Source organism: Ylistrum balloti, unplaced genomic scaffold (genome assembly GCF_031769215.1).
Source record: "Ylistrum balloti isolate Yb309-2 unplaced genomic scaffold, AGI_CSIRO_Ybal_v1 Utg369672, whole genome shotgun sequence".
Lineage (NCBI taxonomy): Eukaryota > Metazoa > Mollusca > Bivalvia > Pectinida > Pectinidae > Ylistrum > Ylistrum balloti.
Window position 1 is genome coordinate 2,420,292 of NW_026781917.1, and position 18,997 is coordinate 2,439,288.

The 18,997-nt window shown below is 34.3% G+C and overlaps 1 protein-coding gene across 1 annotated transcript; it reads left to right on the top strand.

Moving 5' to 3' along the window:
- Positions 1-79: 79 nt before the first annotated feature.
- On the top strand, positions 80-6,532 carry LOC132563072 (tetratricopeptide repeat protein 29-like). Its single transcript, XM_060227834.1, has 9 exons — positions 80-318; positions 921-1,144; positions 1,472-1,660; positions 2,711-2,926; positions 3,436-3,521; positions 3,884-3,975; positions 4,364-4,487; positions 5,310-5,544; positions 6,177-6,532. Exons 1-9 carry the CDS (start codon positions 80-82, stop codon positions 6,317-6,319), a joined length of 1,548 nt encoding a protein of 515 aa, XP_060083817.1. The 3' UTR covers positions 6,320-6,532.
- Positions 6,533-18,997: the final 12,465 nt, after the last annotated feature.

The window sequence follows — 18,997 nt, forward strand, 5'->3', positions numbered from 1 at the left end:
ATTAAACTATCACTTCGTAAAACATATGTCAGTGTCAAATATCAGGTCAAGTAATAAGTAACATTGTGTTTACAATACTATGTTTGTTTCAGTGAGGGCCACCATGGCGGCCACTCTGCCGCCGATCAATGGGTCTGCAGGGAGCAGGAAAGGGCAGAATGTACAGCACTTCATGCCCTCCCCTCCCAAAGGACCACCTAGTGGAAAGAAACTTAAACCACTTCGTAAAGTTCCTGGGACCCCAGACAGAGATATATTTGTCAAACATGATATACTTCGACAACAACAACCCGATCTTTCCAAAAGGCAAACAGCCAGGTATGTTTGTGTAGTTGATAATTATCCCATTACATGAGGAGGTATTTTACAACTTGGAGTGATATTGTTGTTTGTAAGTAATCACTTGAAAAAAGTAACATCAAATACATTTCCTAATGATGGGTTCACCTTTATTTCTTTCATACTGTCCCTTAATTTTCCATTTCTTCGTTCTGTATGCACAACCATGCTAAAATTTTCTTAAACTCATTAACCAAGGTTTCCTTAAGAGTTAGATGTTGTTTTATTATCAATTAAAGATTGATTTTAGATTCATATGCTGCAAGTGCAATGCTATGGATTTGTGGGCCCACATTTAGTCTAGTTTAGTATAGTATTTTCGTCCAGAAAATAAGTCTGTTTTTATATTGCATGTATTATTCACACGTTAACTTTCATAAAACATGTAGGGTTATTTTCAATTAAAAATATTGAGGCTTAAAACTTACTTTAAGTGATATTTAGGCAAAAAAAATAATATATAAATATGTTCTAGGGATTGTAAGATGCATTCTTAAAAAAGAAACTGAATTTAGAGAACAACTTCTTCCCTTCAATTTCACCAAGCTTATTTAAAATCTTTTCTGTTTCTCTGATTTCAGCTACAGGAATACATACAAGCATAATCTGTGTTTGGACATGCTCCAAGAAGGTTATCATAAATCATTTAGTGAACTTTTTGCATTAATAAAACAGCAAGAGGAAGAGCGCCTTGAGAGAGGCCCAGAATCTCTCATGTGGACAATGACTTTGTTAAAAGATCAACATGCAAAACTGGACATGTTAAAAGTGCATTTAACTAAAGCAGAGGAAGCTTATAGAAAAGGTAATAATAAACATATTTTTTTTTATTATTGCAAGATAATAAAACCCCATAAAGACGTTACACATAACTTACTCAAAAACTTATTGTTGTAAACAAAAGAACATTTAATACTGCTAAAATGTTGTTGCAGAAATGTTAATTACCTCCAACTCAAAGTCAGGGATGGGCTTATTACAGGACCCAAGGGGTGCAGCACATTACCTATGATTCATAGTCAGGAAGACTTGGCTTATTACAAGACATTGAAATGGTATTTGCTGAAATTGATTTGCCTATTATCGGGCATGTATATAAGGATGTGTCTGACTTTGTTTGTTGGTATTACAGGTGACTTTGCTGAAGTGTACAGAAACAGGTACGAGTTAGCCCGGTATTTTCAGTCAATGAGGGATGATAAATGGCTAGCAGATCACTTCTTCACAACTTGTTTACAAACAAGTATGGAGGTCAAAGGTGACCATGGAAAGATGCAGGCCCAAGGTCACTACAATGTAGGGGTGTCCTATGAAGAGAATGGTAAATTGCTTTATTTTTTTTTTTTTTATTTTTTCCATGATTTAATATAGAAAGTAACGGGATTTCAACATCTGTCACATCATTTGTCTAAATGCCTGTCTCTGTTTCTTCAAATTTCACAAACATTAATACACATATTAAAAGAAATTTAGCTTTCTCGCATTTAAGTAGTCATTTCTTCAAACAAAAATGTAAATAAAACATGCTTGTGTTTCAGATTCCCCATTCATGACTTTGAAATAAAAAGAAAAATTACATCTTTGTTAAACACAAAGAAAACTTAAAATAATTTAATATATTTCATATAATAATTATATATTTTGATATTCATCAGAAAAGTTTACAAAAATATTATTAATATATATGGGACATACAATTTCCACTGTATTCACCCATCATACTCAGAAAGCCTTTGCTATCTGGAACCTTAGTTAACTAGACATAGTGAAACTATATAGCACTGTAAAGATATCTCCAAACATAAAATGAACTTGTTCAAACTGAATACCTATATATACCAGACACCTGACAAGGTCATACAATATACATTTCTGTGTAAACTGAACCTGTATCACCTGAATATTTGTATGATCTGGATACCTGTATAAAAAGGATACCTGTATACACCAGACAGCCGACAAGGTTCTACAATATACTAGGTACATTTCTATGTAAATAGAACCTGTATATTCTGATTACTTGTATAAATTAGACAAATACATTTCCATCTAAACTAAACCTGTATTACCTAGAAACCTGTATAAAACAGACATTGAACAAGTCTTGTAGCAGGTCAGTTACAGGCTTACAATATCAATATCTATACAAACTTGACCTGTATATTCCGAATACTTGTACTAACCAGATCTTCAATTAAGATTCCTCTGTATATGATGTGCATTTAGTATAACCTGTGTAATAAGATGACTCAGTTCATCGAAATTATCTGCCACTTTCAACAGGTTTTACTCTTGTCATTTCTTTTTCATAACTACAAAGATCAGGACAAAATCATCTCAATGACCTCTGACTTGTCTATTTATGTCACAGGTGACAATTACGAGGCTGTGGATCATTTTGAAGCCTACTATAAATTAGCTGTGGATCACAAGGAGTGGATCACTGCAGATGATGTAACTTTCCACACAGATGCCTGTATCAACCTATGGAGAATCTACACTACCATTGGCTTGATCCTGGAGCGACAAGAGGAGCTAGAAAAGGCACTGGACTTCCTCACGAAGGCTCTTAACATGGCCAAGGAATGTGAGTGTTGTTTTGTGTCATATAATGATGTATCTGCTTTTCTTTCCTACAATACATAGTAGGCAGCTTCAATCTTAAAGTAGGTGGGTCAGTCATACATTGTATCCTGTATCAATGAAATAGCATTTGTTGTCATTTCTACTGAAAGTTATATTTTGTTGGCTTAATACCAAATATGGGGGCACTTATTGCATGATAAATGCTAGTTGCCTTTTACCCAAAGCTTCTTCATTTGGTTACGTAGTCTATTTTTTGTTAGTGCGGAACCTTTTCAGAATTCAGACTTGACAATCAAAACAATAAACTATTTATCTAGTGATTTCATTTTTGTTAATGAATTTCTTGTAAACGGTAGCTTTCCTATCTGATATAGAAACACTAAGTTGTTTTTATAGTTTTGCTTCCATTTCAGTAATTTTAGCATGTAATAACTTGGTGAAAAAAGACTCTTTCTATTTGCCTTGTATGTGTAAGTCCTAACAAAAATTATCTTTACTTCAATCCTGTAGGTAATGACAAGTCCCTTGAAGGACAAGCATCATACACACTTGGGCTGTCACATGAGAAATGTGGTGATGGCAAATCTGCACTTGTGGTAAGTTTAACTCCTCTTTCTGAAATGAAAATATGCCTTTCTTACAGAAATCTAACAGCTTTGAAATTTTCTAAAACATTATCAATAGAAATCATTGCTAAAGAAAATAATCCATGTTCACTTTCTATGTAGAAAATTCAGTTTCGAGTTCGACAGAATCTTTGTTTTCATTAAGTTTTAAAGGCCTGAAAATATTTGAAAAATGAATGTATTGGTATTACATTCCTAATTTATACCAACATTTTAGTTGAGATAACACTGATGTCAAGCTAATGTATATGACAATATTAAAGATTTAATGACAAGAAAGATATATGTACATAAAGTGTATTCATTATTATATGCTCATTGATTGGTTGCAGCACCTGAATAACTTCTTAGATGTATGCAATGAATCAGGTGACAGTGAGGGTATAGGAAAGGCTTGTGATGCTATCTCCAAAGCCTATGCCAGGTATGCATTATTCAATTCTGATTGATAAATTCATACCCATTTTAAATTTCAGCACAACCTTTTCCTCAATTCTGTTTCAAGCAATTTGATAGCTAGAGCTATCACAAGTCTTTTTGGTTAAATCATGGATATTATTTCTTTTTTTTATTATCAGTTTTTTTTTTTCAATGAGAAATATACTGCTTTTCATAATCTTTACCCTAATCAAATGACAAAAAAAAAATGTTTTAAATCCCAATTTTTTTTGCTTTGTCATTTAAACTTTCTTTTTTTTTTTATGGTAAACCAGAAAATTTCCATCTTGAGTGACACTTGTATATTTTGTCTTGAGGAGATATGATTGACCATTAAATCCAGGTGTTTTGTCAATATGCTATTCCTGTTGTAGTCAAGGTAAGCTTGAGGAGAGCATTGAATACCTAAGAAAGTTTGTGGAGGTTACAGAACAGAGTGGGGAAGAAATAGCTTTCAGTAAGGCTTGTCACAACCTGGGAAATATCCTGAATTCTTTGGTGAGTTATGATTTTCATTTCACCTAACAAGTTTTATAAGTGACAATCATTGATTCTAATAAAAAAAGAAACTACGAGTCATTTCACCAAGTATGAAAGCATTTAGGCCACCATTGGACTTTAATCTTCACAGATGATAGTCATGCATTGGTGGTTAAGCTTACTATAGTTTGAATATAAAGGCCCTCAACAGGTGATTATTTAACTACCTTTTTTATAGAAGTATATTTTTTCCTTTGTGTGATTATTTTCATAATCAATATTCTTGTATTCAAGTTGGTATGCCGTCTTTCCCCGAGAAGATTCTTTTAAAGCATTGATAACAAATTTTCATTCAAAATGAAAATTTCTCTATTCTTGATGTGGAATATTCATATAACTGGAGTACAATCCAAAGTCCTAGCTTATGGGTTTTGGAAATGACATTTAACAACCGAGTCAAGCCAGGGAAAAAATAAATGCAAAACTAAATATATTTAATAAGACTATTGGATGGAGATTACTGTTCTGTAATATTAATGCCAGTTTCAGAATATATTACAACTGTGGAATATTTTAGCATTTTTTTTTTTTTTTTTTAAACTTTAGCATTCTCAATACTTGAGATTGAAAGAAAGAAAAAACCCAACATGTTGTGACATTTTGGCTAATCAATTTGATGAATTTGTCAAGTTAGAAATTTAGGAAAGGATTAAGGATTATTGTAAGAAGGATACCAACAAGTAGATAAAACCTATGCATTCCAACACCTTAATATGTCAGAAAAGACACAAGTTCTACATAAATCTTTAACATGTCACACAATATCATTGTTTGATTCAGGGTCGTTATGAGGAGGCAACAGATTACTTCAGCAAAGCCTACAATATTTCCCGAACGCTCTCTGACAAGGAGGCCATCAACACCAATCGTGTACAGTTTGGTATTGCCATGGCACACAGAATGATGTCAGGCTTCCATGGTCACGTCGTCCTTGAACACAGAAATGCCCTGGAACGCATGATTGAGTGGAAGAGTGCAAGAACAGATGATTTTGAGAAACCATTCCCTGAACCAAGTAATTCACCTTTATTCCTTTTTTGTGAACAAGATTATATGTGTAATTTGAAATAGTGTTCACAGTTGTGCATTTTGTTTTTCATTAAAGATATTTACTTGATATACTGGATTTAAATTTTCATATATGTGAACTGTGGCTTCATTTGAAAGTTTGGATTTGAACAAAGGCCACCTAGCTAAGAGAACCTTTTTTTCCGTGGGGAAAAATAAAAAAAATAAGATGAAGATGTCTTTAATGTAGGAATACTTACTGCTTTTTAATCCAACAAGTAACTAAATGAAATTCTCTGTTGGCTTTTTTATACATATTCCAGACTAGTAAAAACATCAGCAAATTCTCTATCATTGTTTTGTAAAAAGTTCACCTTTATTTCAAATTAGTTACTCTAAGCATACATATTTCAGTGATAAAGTTTTTTTTTTTTTTTTGCACTTTATTTGCAATTTCTGGATTTCTTGATTACACCAAATTAGGCATGTTTACAGTATATGTTGGTATGTTTATTATTTTGAAAAATGGCTTCTTTTGTATATATTTATTTCTTTTATTTATTTATGTAGTTTATGTATTTATTTAACAATATTTCTGTTGGAAAAATTCTAATGAATTTTCTAATTTTGTTGGTACAGAAGAGGAAGAGCCGCCAAAGCCCCCCTCACCAGCCCCTCCTGCACCAGTGGAGGCTGAAACAACACAGGATGAGGATGCCACCAAAGAGACAGAACAAAAGGACAATACCATGACTGAAGATTCAGGCACTCTGGACAGTTGAAAAGCTCCAAGGCTGTGTGACCACACCTATTTACTGAACCACGCCCACCATGATACAGTAAATCATCTACAAGGGTTACAACCTTGAGAACTTTTTGTATTTTACTAAACGAATTACAGGCCATTCCTTATTTAGAAGATGCATGCTTTGTTGGAAAGTTGATAGTTTATTTTGGGGTGGTCTAAGTAAGATGGTGTAAGACATCTTTCTTAAAACAACATTTGAACATGTCATAATTCTTTGGCAAAAGGGGAGATATTTTTTAACAAAGCAAAATATCAGTTTTGTTTACTAGCATATTTTGTTAATTACTTCTCTGCCAAAATTAATTGATTTTTATATCAAGATGACATTCAATATGAATAAAAGATTGTGTGTTTTGAAAGTTTATGATATATGGTTTAAATTCTAATTAAGAAGGCAATATTGATATGAAAATATGATTTACTGATATTTATAATGAACAAAAGCAAAGTAAAGCCTAGAGATACATATTCTTAGTTACTCTGACATTCTGTCACTTTCTTTCATATTTGCCCCACATGGAGACTTGACTCCAGACCTATATAAAAAAGTTCATGGAAGGTTAGAATAATTCAGTCGAAGGGACACATATAGATGAATTTCTCAGTACGAACTTTGTTGAATGCATGTATCTTAGCTGTTTAGGACCATTTAATAAAAAGCAGTATAGCCCCATTCTGGCTACTTATTAAACCGGTACCTTGTGACTTCAAGGGTGCATATAACCAATAATCTACGATTGGAATTCATGTCAGTTACAAATTTATAATGAATTGTTAGAAGTCTGTAAAACAAATTTAAAAAGTTATAATTTTTTTGAAAGTTGAATTTATTTTTGAATTAGCAATTTCTCGAAAAATTGCTCTTGAATATTTGACATGAGGAAGTTCAGAGTCTGTGATGAAATGTGTTATTTATGTGGTTAAATGTTCTTCTTTTTGTAAGATCAGCTACATTTGTATTATATAGATTAAAGATGTCAAATAATTTTGTATCATTTTATCATTCACCATACTGAAACTGCTGTTCCTTAGTATACTGCTGATATTGTTGTTTTTAAATATTCATATGTATATGCACTGATGTTTGTTGTACATGTTTTTGTATCATCAATACTTTACTTTTATTTCTGTGTAATGTGTATATTGTTCTGAAAACATGTATGACACATCATATGCAGGTGTATACATTGTATTTGACATGTTTAAGACAAATTTGTGGTCAGGAAAAGTGAAAATTTACATGTCAAATTGATTCATGAATTCATAATTGCTTAATAAAAAAAAAAAAAAAATCCAGTCTTCACGAAAAAATTGAAGCTTGTCAGAACCTTTGAATCTAAGACTAAAATTTATCTAATGTACTTGTACAATGTTTCAGGAAAATTTCCCTTTTGGATAATGTAGATATGTAAAATACTTAATAAGAGTTTGTCAGAGCTTTAGCCTTTAAATCTCAAACAACAAACTGCTGTTTGAGTGTGAAAACATTAGTGACTTTACTTAGTGCTGTAGCTAGCTGCCTTAGTTAAGTGCCTGTTCTGGAACAGAATACCAGATTTGGCTTTAGGTTCTGTATTTAAAAAGAAAAAAAAAAAAAAAACGAAAAAAGAAAGAAAGAAAATTAACAATTTTCAAAGAAAATAAAACTAGCACCTGGTAAATCTGGAAAAGTTGATTGTCAGTGATCTCACAAAAAACAAACAGAAAATTAAGATTGGAAGTTTGTATGCATTTAATAATTTTCATCAACAAAAAATGTATAATTGTGAAAACCAGGTACTCATATGAAAAATGAAAAACAACTAATGCATTGAAAAAAACTCTTTTAAAATTCATTTTTTTCTGTCTTTGTCTCTCTCTCTTTTTTCAATTTATCTGTTGTTTCTGATTTCTTTTTTTTAGCAGCCAAAGCCTCTGGTGTTAAGTTCCATACTGCTAAATCATAGGCCGTGAAGCATTAACAATAGGCTCATGTCGTGTTTCATTCATTACTTTCTGCAGTTTTTTTGCAGATGGAAGTAATCCATCCAAAATCAATGTGATATTTTTACTACCTATTTGAAAATATATGCATTTTTGTAAATTGAATGTTAAATGTGTATTAAGACAATTATAAAATGTATATTTAAATTATCAATAAACTGATGGTACATTCTATAATTCTGTTGGTTTTTTTTTTTTTTTTGTTTTTTACCTAATTTAATTTTGTATAAATTAAGTTAGTATGTTGTCTCTTTTGCTTTGATTTTGGGAAGAAGACTCCTCATCCCAGATTTGCAAAAGTAATCTTTCATAAAATATTTACAGATTTACAGAATGGTGTTTATCCATTATTAGAGTTTGGTAATTCCTGAGCTTGTCTCACACCTTGAGTAGCCATTTAATAAGAGGGTAATAAATGTCAAGGTCATCCTATGAAAATTTTAACCAAACATAGGGGATCGCTAAAAATTATGACCCAATTTGGATTGAATGAAATTCTTGTTGGCAATATTCTGATCAGCAGCAGGTTCAGGATTTTGGATTAGTGGAAGGTGTGGTAAGGAAACATTTTAATACTTTAGACACCATGAAAAAAAAATCAATAAGAGCAACTCACAAAACCTCCAACATGGTGTTGTCAGTTATTTGGATCCCAAACTTTATATACCTTTCAAACTAGGAACCTACTTTTTAAAGGTGTTCAGATTCAGATGTTAAGAAAAAATTTTCAACACAGTCGACCCAAAACGTCTTCAGTTAAGGCCAAGTTTGCTTACGCAATTCAAACAAACAGCTGACAAACTAGCATGACGCCAAGCATATTTGTAATCGAAGAGAGTTCATGAAGATTTGTACATTTGTCTCCAATACCTCGAAAATTGTTGAAGGTCACCCCAGTTTGATATCCCACAATACACAGTTACTTCCCTTCGTTTTATGCCATCGGTACGACAGTCGATGAACTGGGCATGAGGTTACCTATTCCGATTTATTTTATCCGTTTTTTTCCCTGGAAAAGATGTTTTAAACTATTATGGTTGTAATATGAATTTTACCAATGTTATTTAGTCAAAACTTTAGTATCATTATTGATTGAAGTAATCAAAGATTGGTATTAAATACTTACACTGTCTGGATATAGGTTTACGGACAATCGGTACTTGGCAGTCTACCATGACCAACCTCTGATTACTCTAATACCCTGTATTCGTACTGTAAAATCACTAATTTTTGTGGGACTCAAATTGTGAATTTTCCATTTCTGGATAGCAATATTCCTGCATCAAATAATAATAAGCGGATTCTTCTTTAAGTAATTGATATCAAACGAGATCCTCTGTTTGAATGTCTCGGCGAATGTGATATGCGAGTCTTGAAGTGGATTACAAAATTGAATATTTTATTCTTCCGTTGTTTGTTACGTGATAACAGAATTTTCACAGGTCTGTGGTGAATAATAAAATTAATAACAGAATTTTCACCGGTCTGTGGTGAATAATGAATATGCTCGTGGGTGGTTAACATTTTATTAATTAAACAAAATGCAGAACATAATCATGACATAAAACTTGGACGTGATGGAACATCCAACACTTTTATTGGAAATATCGGAAAAAAAGAGAGTTAGTTTCCGGATTTTTTTTGTTCTCGAAATTAGCAACCACGGTATATGGAACTTTCTATCAGAATTACGTAATTAGGTTAAATACATAATCAGATACACAAATAAGTCGACCTACAGGGGCTGTAGCAACGATTGTACCAACGGTACAAAAACTAATAAGATTCTAATCGATTACAAGTTAACGCTTATGAATAGTATTATATAATAAGAGCGAGTGATCGATACACAATGAAATTGATCCCTAACAATATTGATGCACGTTTCGCCTGGACTAGTTTAATAATTTTGCCTTACTCTGCACGTGGACGGCCTTCTGGAACCAATCTGACCAGGTAAGTTAATCTTTTCATCATAATCATACACGTTTTGTATAGAAAATTTAAGTATTTTTCATATCTGTAAATCTAATCTTGCTTTGTATTGTTTAAAAACCATTTTTATTACTCAGTATTTCCATTTGTCCAGGTACTTTGAGTATCTAGATAGCATCAATAGTTTGTTATCTAAACAAAAGCCAGAACTCAGTGACGGTACATTTTACAGTGGTGTCCACATAAATCAGAGTTTTATTTAGAAGCAAACTGATTTATCGTTATAGCCAATGATTATCACTGATAGCAAAAAACATTGTTTTAATTTATAACGAGAGTGAATAACTCTTCATCCCATTATTGTTATATTCCATGCTACCATTAATTTGTAATATATCATCTTGAAAATTTTACATACAGATGCATCATACTGTAATCTTAAGGTTCTCTCATATTTTCAACCTGATCTTCATGTCAGCTGATCTGAGGAGGTTCAACTTCACTTAACAGAGAAGAATCTCAATCTTGGTTTTTCCAGCACATCTTCTTTTAATCAAGGATGACAGACATGATGGTATCTTCAATAACGACTGAAGGATGGAGAGAACAGAACATCCTTACCCCAGCCCAGGTGTGCGGTGACGTCATCAATGTACTGAACGGCGTGTCTCTTACAGAATGTGCTGTATACTGCTTGGGACAAATAGTCATGTGCTTCATGTTTGAATTCATTTACCTGAATAATGTTTGTCGTCTCTTCTCCGGTATCGCCTGCCCAAACGGTACACACTTGTTGTCATGGAAACCATTTTTGGCCCACAAAGGACTTTCCAGTGAGTATAATTATCACTTCCATATTTAAATAGTAGTTTGGTTAAATAATTATTGAATTATGCATCTATGACGTGTGATGCAACGGTTCACAATCTACGTCATGTTGCACCTCAATTTTTAGGCACTCTAACAGATATGGAAATGACGTAGCTTACAATATGAACGGAATATATCTACTAAACTTTTCTCCATTCAGTAGTTAACAGTTATTTACACAGATTGTGAACGGTCTGGATACACACATGTCAGGGCGGAGGAAGCTATTTGCTTCAAGGCATTTAAAACAAAATTGACCTGGCGTGATGCTCGAACAAAATGTGAAGAAGAGGAAGGAAGACTTCTCGTATTGAGGAACTACAGATATACTGAAACTGTCATGAACCTCGACCTAGGTAAGTGATATCTAGACACTTTGAAGTGGTATAATAAATCCAGCGTTGACTCGAAAACAAGGGATTCCCTTTCTAGCAATGTTCTTTCAAGCGAAAATATACATCTCGACATCGGAAAAATAATGTCGAACATGTCTTACACGATCTATGATGTTTTATAGAAAATATTTTATAATCCAAAAAGAAAACGACGGCAGCTATAGAACTGTCTTGAAAGCAGAAACTCGCACATAACATATCTGTTGTTTGAAATGGCATGAGAGTTACAACAAATAATATGCAGTGTCTTGACATTTATAACTAGTGTAACTAACTAGAAAATGATGACTAGAACAAAATGTCGGGAACATCAGAATAAATTTCTGCATAATAGAATGTAACAATTTCAATTATTTTGAAAGTAAATCTTTTACATTAAATCTATTTAAGTTTCATCATAATTAACAATTTCTGCGAAAAAGTGCCTCCGACCAAGAAAAAAATTCGCTTCGATTCATGGTCAGTCTTGCATATAACAGATTTAGACTATGAACCAAGATAAACAGGTTTGCATAGAAACTATGTTTAAACATGCAGATTTTTAAAAGTGCAGCGTTTACACCACTGCCAGTGAATAATGACACTGCTACACTTTTATTTCGGAAGATTTCGATTTTACTCAGCAGCCTTCTAGGTTTCCACCAATGGATTCTTTTGGCACCATTGACGAATCCGAACACAAAGGAAACGCTGGATTTTTATTCTTATTTCATTTTGAAGGATGTTTTACGCTATCCTAGATATTCTCGCAGTTACGATAACTTTTCCTCTGTACACCTTTGGAAGTTGCCATGGCAAAATTGAATGTTCTGTGTGCATCGCCTTGTGGACAAGACGAAAAGACTAGTTTGGTCCATTGCTGTTGTTCAAACGAATCTCTGGGTCGCATAACGGGATATTGTAATGGTTTGAAGTTGTTCGTACATGTAGACTTAAAATAAAACCCACCAAAAAACCCCAATCAAATCATGCAATCAATAGCTTGAGATAAAAGTCTGTGACGTCACTCGTGCCGTCAGTAGTTACTTAAAGTCGTATACCCACGAAAAACAAAATAGCAAGTCAGTACCTGCTGCGGGCACCTCTTGCACGAATCCTTGCACGGATTCTCCTCTATGCACAGATCATTAAATCGCCTTTTATACACAGCCAAAACGCATAGATAACAGTTAAGCTGTTTATTACACTTAGAGTATAATCATACAATGCAGCAGATGACGTCATAAAGAAAAACTAAAACTAAACTTTGGCGTATCGGGGCTACTCACTCAAACAAGCTAACTGACTAGAAACACTAACGAGCGTACACCAAACAGAATAACTTACAGCTCTGCAAGAAAGGCATCACCGATATAAATATACATTCCGGCAATACCTTTCAAAGTATGCCCGATGTCTCTTGAGCGATTCAAGACTAGTCAAGCATAAGAAATACCATCCTTAAGTATAAAGCTTTTAAGCGATTTAAAAGCGAAGGATACCTTGAGCGATTCAAGAAAAACCAGACTTAAGCGATTTAAGAACTGGTATAACTCTTAGCGATTAAGAGAATTCAGACTTAAGTGATTTAACAGCTGATAAGACAGCACTCTTGAGCGATTCAAGAGAAATCAGACTTAAGCGATTCAAAGCTGGTATGACAAATTCTCGAGCGATTCGAGAGGCTAGTGAATCTAAGTTAAAATGAAAATGCCATCAAAAACAAAGTTGATAAGCAATCAGAATCAAGACATACAATGTATAAAACTAATATCTAAAAAGTATTGGGGGAAAATTCCCCAGGAATTAAGACCCTATTAGAGTGAGTAACCCAACTTAAAACAAGATATTCAATGCATAAGTATAATTAAAACAACATGGTGTATTGACACAATGGCACAAAGACAAATAACCATGAAAAAGATAAAAGCTAACTGAAACGAACCCTAAACAAAGACAAAAATAAGAAAATAATTCCCAATAATCAAGGGAGTAGATGGGGAAGGTGGGTGGGTAAGTCACAAACAAACACCACCATTCATCAGAAAACAATTACTGAAGTCTGAAACTGCAATACATCATACCCCTCTAGGGGTTAATGGTGATTGGTCAATAATCCCAAAATTCCCCTAATTTGCATATCAACATAAACAAGCTTCATTAAATAGACTTACACAGGCCTTGGCAAAGCAAATCCTAGGAAATACACAGATACAAAATGAATAAAAACATAAGATTTAAGCCAATATAACAAAGGAAATAAACAGAAACAAAAATATACCAGTATGGTGAAAATTAAAGTTAAATTATCATTAAGAGGAATTTGTTCATTCTTCAGTTAATGCTGCGATCAACTGTGCGCGGTAAGTTTGGGGGTGTGTGTGGGGGGAGTGGTAAGGGGTTGATGTTTCCTAATACACCTGTCCACCACATCCTACAGATGCTCATTCGGAGACATGTCGGAGCTATATGGAGGCCATTTCAGAGGCTGAACGTTGTTTGCCGTGCGAAAATCACGACAGACTCTGGCAAAATACGGTCGAGCATTGTCTTGTAGGAAAGCTAGGTTATGACATCTGAGAAGTGGAAGGACATGTGGTTGGATGATCTGGTCATTGAGGTTTGGATCCAGGACCACTTAGGTGAATTTTGCTCCATGGCAGATGCCTACGCAAACCATTACAGAAGCCCCATCGAATATATCGCGTTCAACCACGCATGCGCCGGCGAAACGCTCACCGCGTCTGCGATATACCCTTTTTCTTCCGTCTGAGCGATACAGACATATTCTAGACTTGTCGGTGAACATCACACACCTGCACCGACGCATCCCAAACCTATTCGTGTCATGTCTGCGCATCCAATCAAGACGCCCTTACCCCCTCCATGGTGTCAGATGTGGCCCGACATAAGGTCAGCGCGTGATTTTCTGGCAATTTGAGCACTTATGTGTCTGCCATGAGTACCTAATTTATGCGACGCAGTTTCTACAGCAGTCTTGAATCTGTTGCGCAAGTGCGACAATCGAATCGCCCTGTCTTGTCCCGCGGTCGTTACACGCAGACGGCCGCTCCTGGGACGATTCCAAAATAACCCAGTAGTAGACAGCAGATTGGCTATGACCAACCATCAACATCGCATTTGCTTTATCCCCTGAATAAGCGTTAAGAGGGATGGAGGAGTTTTTGCATATCGGTCAATGAAATCAAAATGCCAACGTGAAAAATTGATGTTGAACTTAGATTATCCGTTGAAATTATACGTTTGAAAAAAGCCGGCTTGGCTTGATCACGCCGCTTAATTTGGACTAAAGAAGCTCACAAAGTCAGAAAATGACATATTCATTTTTAGCTCATTTTAGCGTAGATTTTCAAGAAGGGAGATCATTCTTGATGTTTTACCTGACAAAATTTTCCATTATTTCCTTAGTTCTTAGGTGTACTACAAAGGGGAATTTTGCAGAGAGCGAGTGATCGTAATCCCTGTAAAATCGAAGATGGGCTTATCCTTGTGTGTCATTTGTACAATATAAGACACAAGTTGAAAATCAAAATATTATATATGTGACATACTATATATCTATTGCAGATAAGTTAATAGTTAGATGTAAATGTTACAACAATGAATATGCAAACAATGTTTCATTCAATTGTCAAGTTTATAACAAAGTCTTTTTGATAAACATTTGATATAAAGTGACAAGATATCGTCAGTGCTTACATGTCAAAAACAACGATGCTGCTCTGATGTATTTTTTATTGTTACAGGTAGATTCAGTGCGTGGTTTTGGATTGGATTATCTGATGCGGAACGGAATGGTGACTGGAAATGGGTAGATGGTACCACTTTCAACACCTCAGTTTGGCACAGAATAACAATAGATGGTAGATCTAATACCTACCCAAGTGAGCCTAATATAGCTGACTGCATGAGAATCAAATGGACAGCCAATTACCTGAACGACGCTAACTGTAAAGGAACCTCGGTGTTTTTGTGTGAACGACCTCAGTTACTTTAAACAACACTACCAAATACATCACTTTCAAAGCAATACCTTTTTAACAGAGGTCGCTTTTGAAATTCAATTCATCTAGCAAGATTTTTGAAAATTCAACAACAAAAATAAAATGTATGATTATCTCTAAAGAATAAAGATAAATGATGATTTGAAATGATTTCTTGGCTATATGGTACGGCTATCTAGGAACCTTGAAGGGTGGTCTGGTGGTGGCGTAGTTGTCACACACTCGCTTTTCAACTTGGAGTTCCCTAAGATTTGATTCTACTAACGGAAGTGAAAAAAAAATGGAATTACCTACCCGATCACTTGGTTCTTTACTACGGGTAGGCCATCAAAAGTGATAAGTTGAAATAAATTATTCCGTAGTGGTTGTAAAACCCCAAGAATGTACACTTAAATTCCATAGTGGTCATAACTGGATATAATGTCTCTAGGTTTCCAGAAGGTAAGGGAGGAGGGGGGTGTCTTACATGATGATCAATGACCAATGAGAATTCGACAACGCCAGTGGTAGCCCAGTCTCACAAATCATTCTCAAAATGTCCATGTTATGGATCATATAGGTAAAAAGACAGTGATGTAGTAACACTCTCACAATAAAGAAATTAATCCGTATATTTCCAAGAGTCGACGTAACAAAGCATATATACTACTTTACTACTTTGTTGGGAAATGTCCATGATCATAACATATTCAATTAGCTAAGAATGAAGTAGGATAGAATGATTTTTCTTTGAACACAGCTGGATTGAAATGTGACGCATTTATCACACAAATGACCCCAGTGTGAAGCGTTCTAGCACTGACGTATACAGTGTACGAGTTGGTAAGGAATCTACCTTTTCGGCAGTACTATCATATAAACCAAGGTAGAAAATAGTGTGACAAGAAGGTAGAACAGACTTTAAGAATCTTCTACAAGTTGTGTTGAAAGAACTTATATTCTATTGGCATTACCAATCTAAAGAAAAACTTTGAAAGTATGTGTTGTTAAAAATTGGCGACATTTTAATGGTCCTTTTACTTGAAAAAAGAAATCTTAAATAACGATAAAAACGACTCGCTGTTAAACATTCACTCTGCTGGAAGATTTCAACAGTTAAAATCGACTGTTTGATAACACTACTTGCCATATATCAAAGGTTTCATCTTGATGTGTGTGTCGTGAAATAATTAAACAACATAACGAAGTTAGGTATATGGCAAGTTAAATGTAGAATTATAACAGAAATTCGTTTTCCCCCTTTACTCCTCATTGCAAAATCAGAACGAAGTATGAGAAGATCTTATAGGGCCCAAAACTATTTTTAAAAAGTGGGGGATAAGACAGGAGCTTAACTATATTGCTGGCCACTCAGTATCAAAATTTCTGGTTGGAAATGTGTAACAGTGTAAACGATAAATTTGAGAGTAATATATCTTTCATATTGACCTTAGATATTGTTATTAACCAATCATTTTTGTTTCTATTTATTGCGTTTGACCTTTTTTATTATTGACATGTTGGATACAGGCTACATTCTACTAGATAGGAAAACATGTTTATAAAGAATCATTCCATTATGTAATCAAAAAAATATGCACGACAATTGGTCCCGATTAATGTCAATATCAAATGGGCGGTACACTGATTTTTTTCTTTAATTTCAAACTCATTAATCCCTTCATTCATATAAAATATATGCGATAATATGGCGCAATCAATAAAGTACCTAAACCGAAGAGTATAGATTGCATGTAAGAAAAGTTAATTGAAAAGTTAATGGACGACTGCGTGGATTTTTGTCCGGTTCAAAATACTGTTCAAAGACAACAAAGACTACGGTAAAGGTTGTAATTTTGAAGGTAACATTTTTTCGTGGTTTTATAGATAAAGCTTCTGTAAAATGAACTTAATATTTGCTATCCCCGTACTGTCTCTTACACTCATCCGTGTCCACGGCACAGATCCTTGTACGCTTACACCATCCCAACATGTCAGCACCACCAATGTTTCTGTCTCTTCATGTTTATCAAACAGAAGAGTTATATAAGCTTGCCTTTAAACACAACAACGATAGTAACATTACAAATTCTGTTTGTCTCGATATATTAAACAAAGGAAGACCAAACTGATAACATCGCCAGTAACAAAAGTGTCAAGCTGTAAATTAAAGTTTTAATATGATCAGTCTTTTAATTAACACGAGTCTTGATTATCTCACCAGACATCGACATATTTGATACCAAAGCATGACGAACTGTGGACGGATTCAATAGGTGGTATACGAGTATAGCCTTAAGTTACATGAATTTGTTATAGCCTGAAATATTGTGGATATCACTTTACATATGGTATGTTTGTATAGTCTGAAGTATTGTGTGTGTCTGTTTATATATGGTATGTTGGTACGGTCTGACGTATGACGAATGTCTGTAAACTTAAGGTATGTTGGTATAGCCTGCAGTAATGTGGATGTCATTTTATACATGGTATGTTGATATAGTCTCAAGTACTGTGGATGTCATTTTACATATGGTATGTTGGTACAGTCTGACGTATGACGAATGTCTGTAAACTTAAGGTATGTTGGTATAGCCTGCAGTAATGTGGATGTCATTTTATACATGGTATGTTGATATAGTCTCAAGTACTGTGGATGTCATTTTACATATGGTATGTTGGTACAGTCTGACGTATGACGAATGTCTGTAAACTTAAGGTATGTTGGTATAGCCTGCAGTAATGTGGGTGTCATCTTATACATGGTATGTTGATATAGTCTCAAGTACTGTGGATGTCATTTTACATATGGTATGTTGGTACAGTCTGACGTATGACGAATGTCTGTAAACTTAAGGTATGTTGGTATAGCCTGCAGTAATGTGGATGTCCTTTTATACATGGTATGTTGATATAGTCTCAAGTACTGTGGATGTCATTTTATCCATGGTATGTTGGCACAGTCTGAAGTACTGTGGATGTCATTTTACATATGGTAGTTGGTACAGTCTGACGTATGACGAATGTCTAAACTTAAGGTATGTTGGTATAGCCTGCAGTAATGTGGATGTCATTTTATACATGGTATGTTGATATAGTCTCAAGTACTGTGGATGTCATTTTATCCATGGTATGTTGGTACAGTCTGAAGTACTGTGGATGTCATTTTACATATGGTATGTTGGTACAGTCTGACGTATGACGAATGTCTGTAAACTTAAGGTATGTTGGTATAGCCTGCAGTAATGTGGATGTCCTTTTATACATGGTATGTTGATAGAGTCTCAAGTACTGTGGATGTCATTTTATCCATGGTATGTTGGTACAGTCTGAAGTACTGTGGATGTCATTTTACATATGGTAGTTGGTACAGTCTGACGTATGACGAATGTCTAAACTTAAGGTATGTTGGTATAGCCTGCAGTAATGTGGATGTCATTTTATACATGGTATGTTGATATAGTCTCAAGTACTGTGGATGTCATT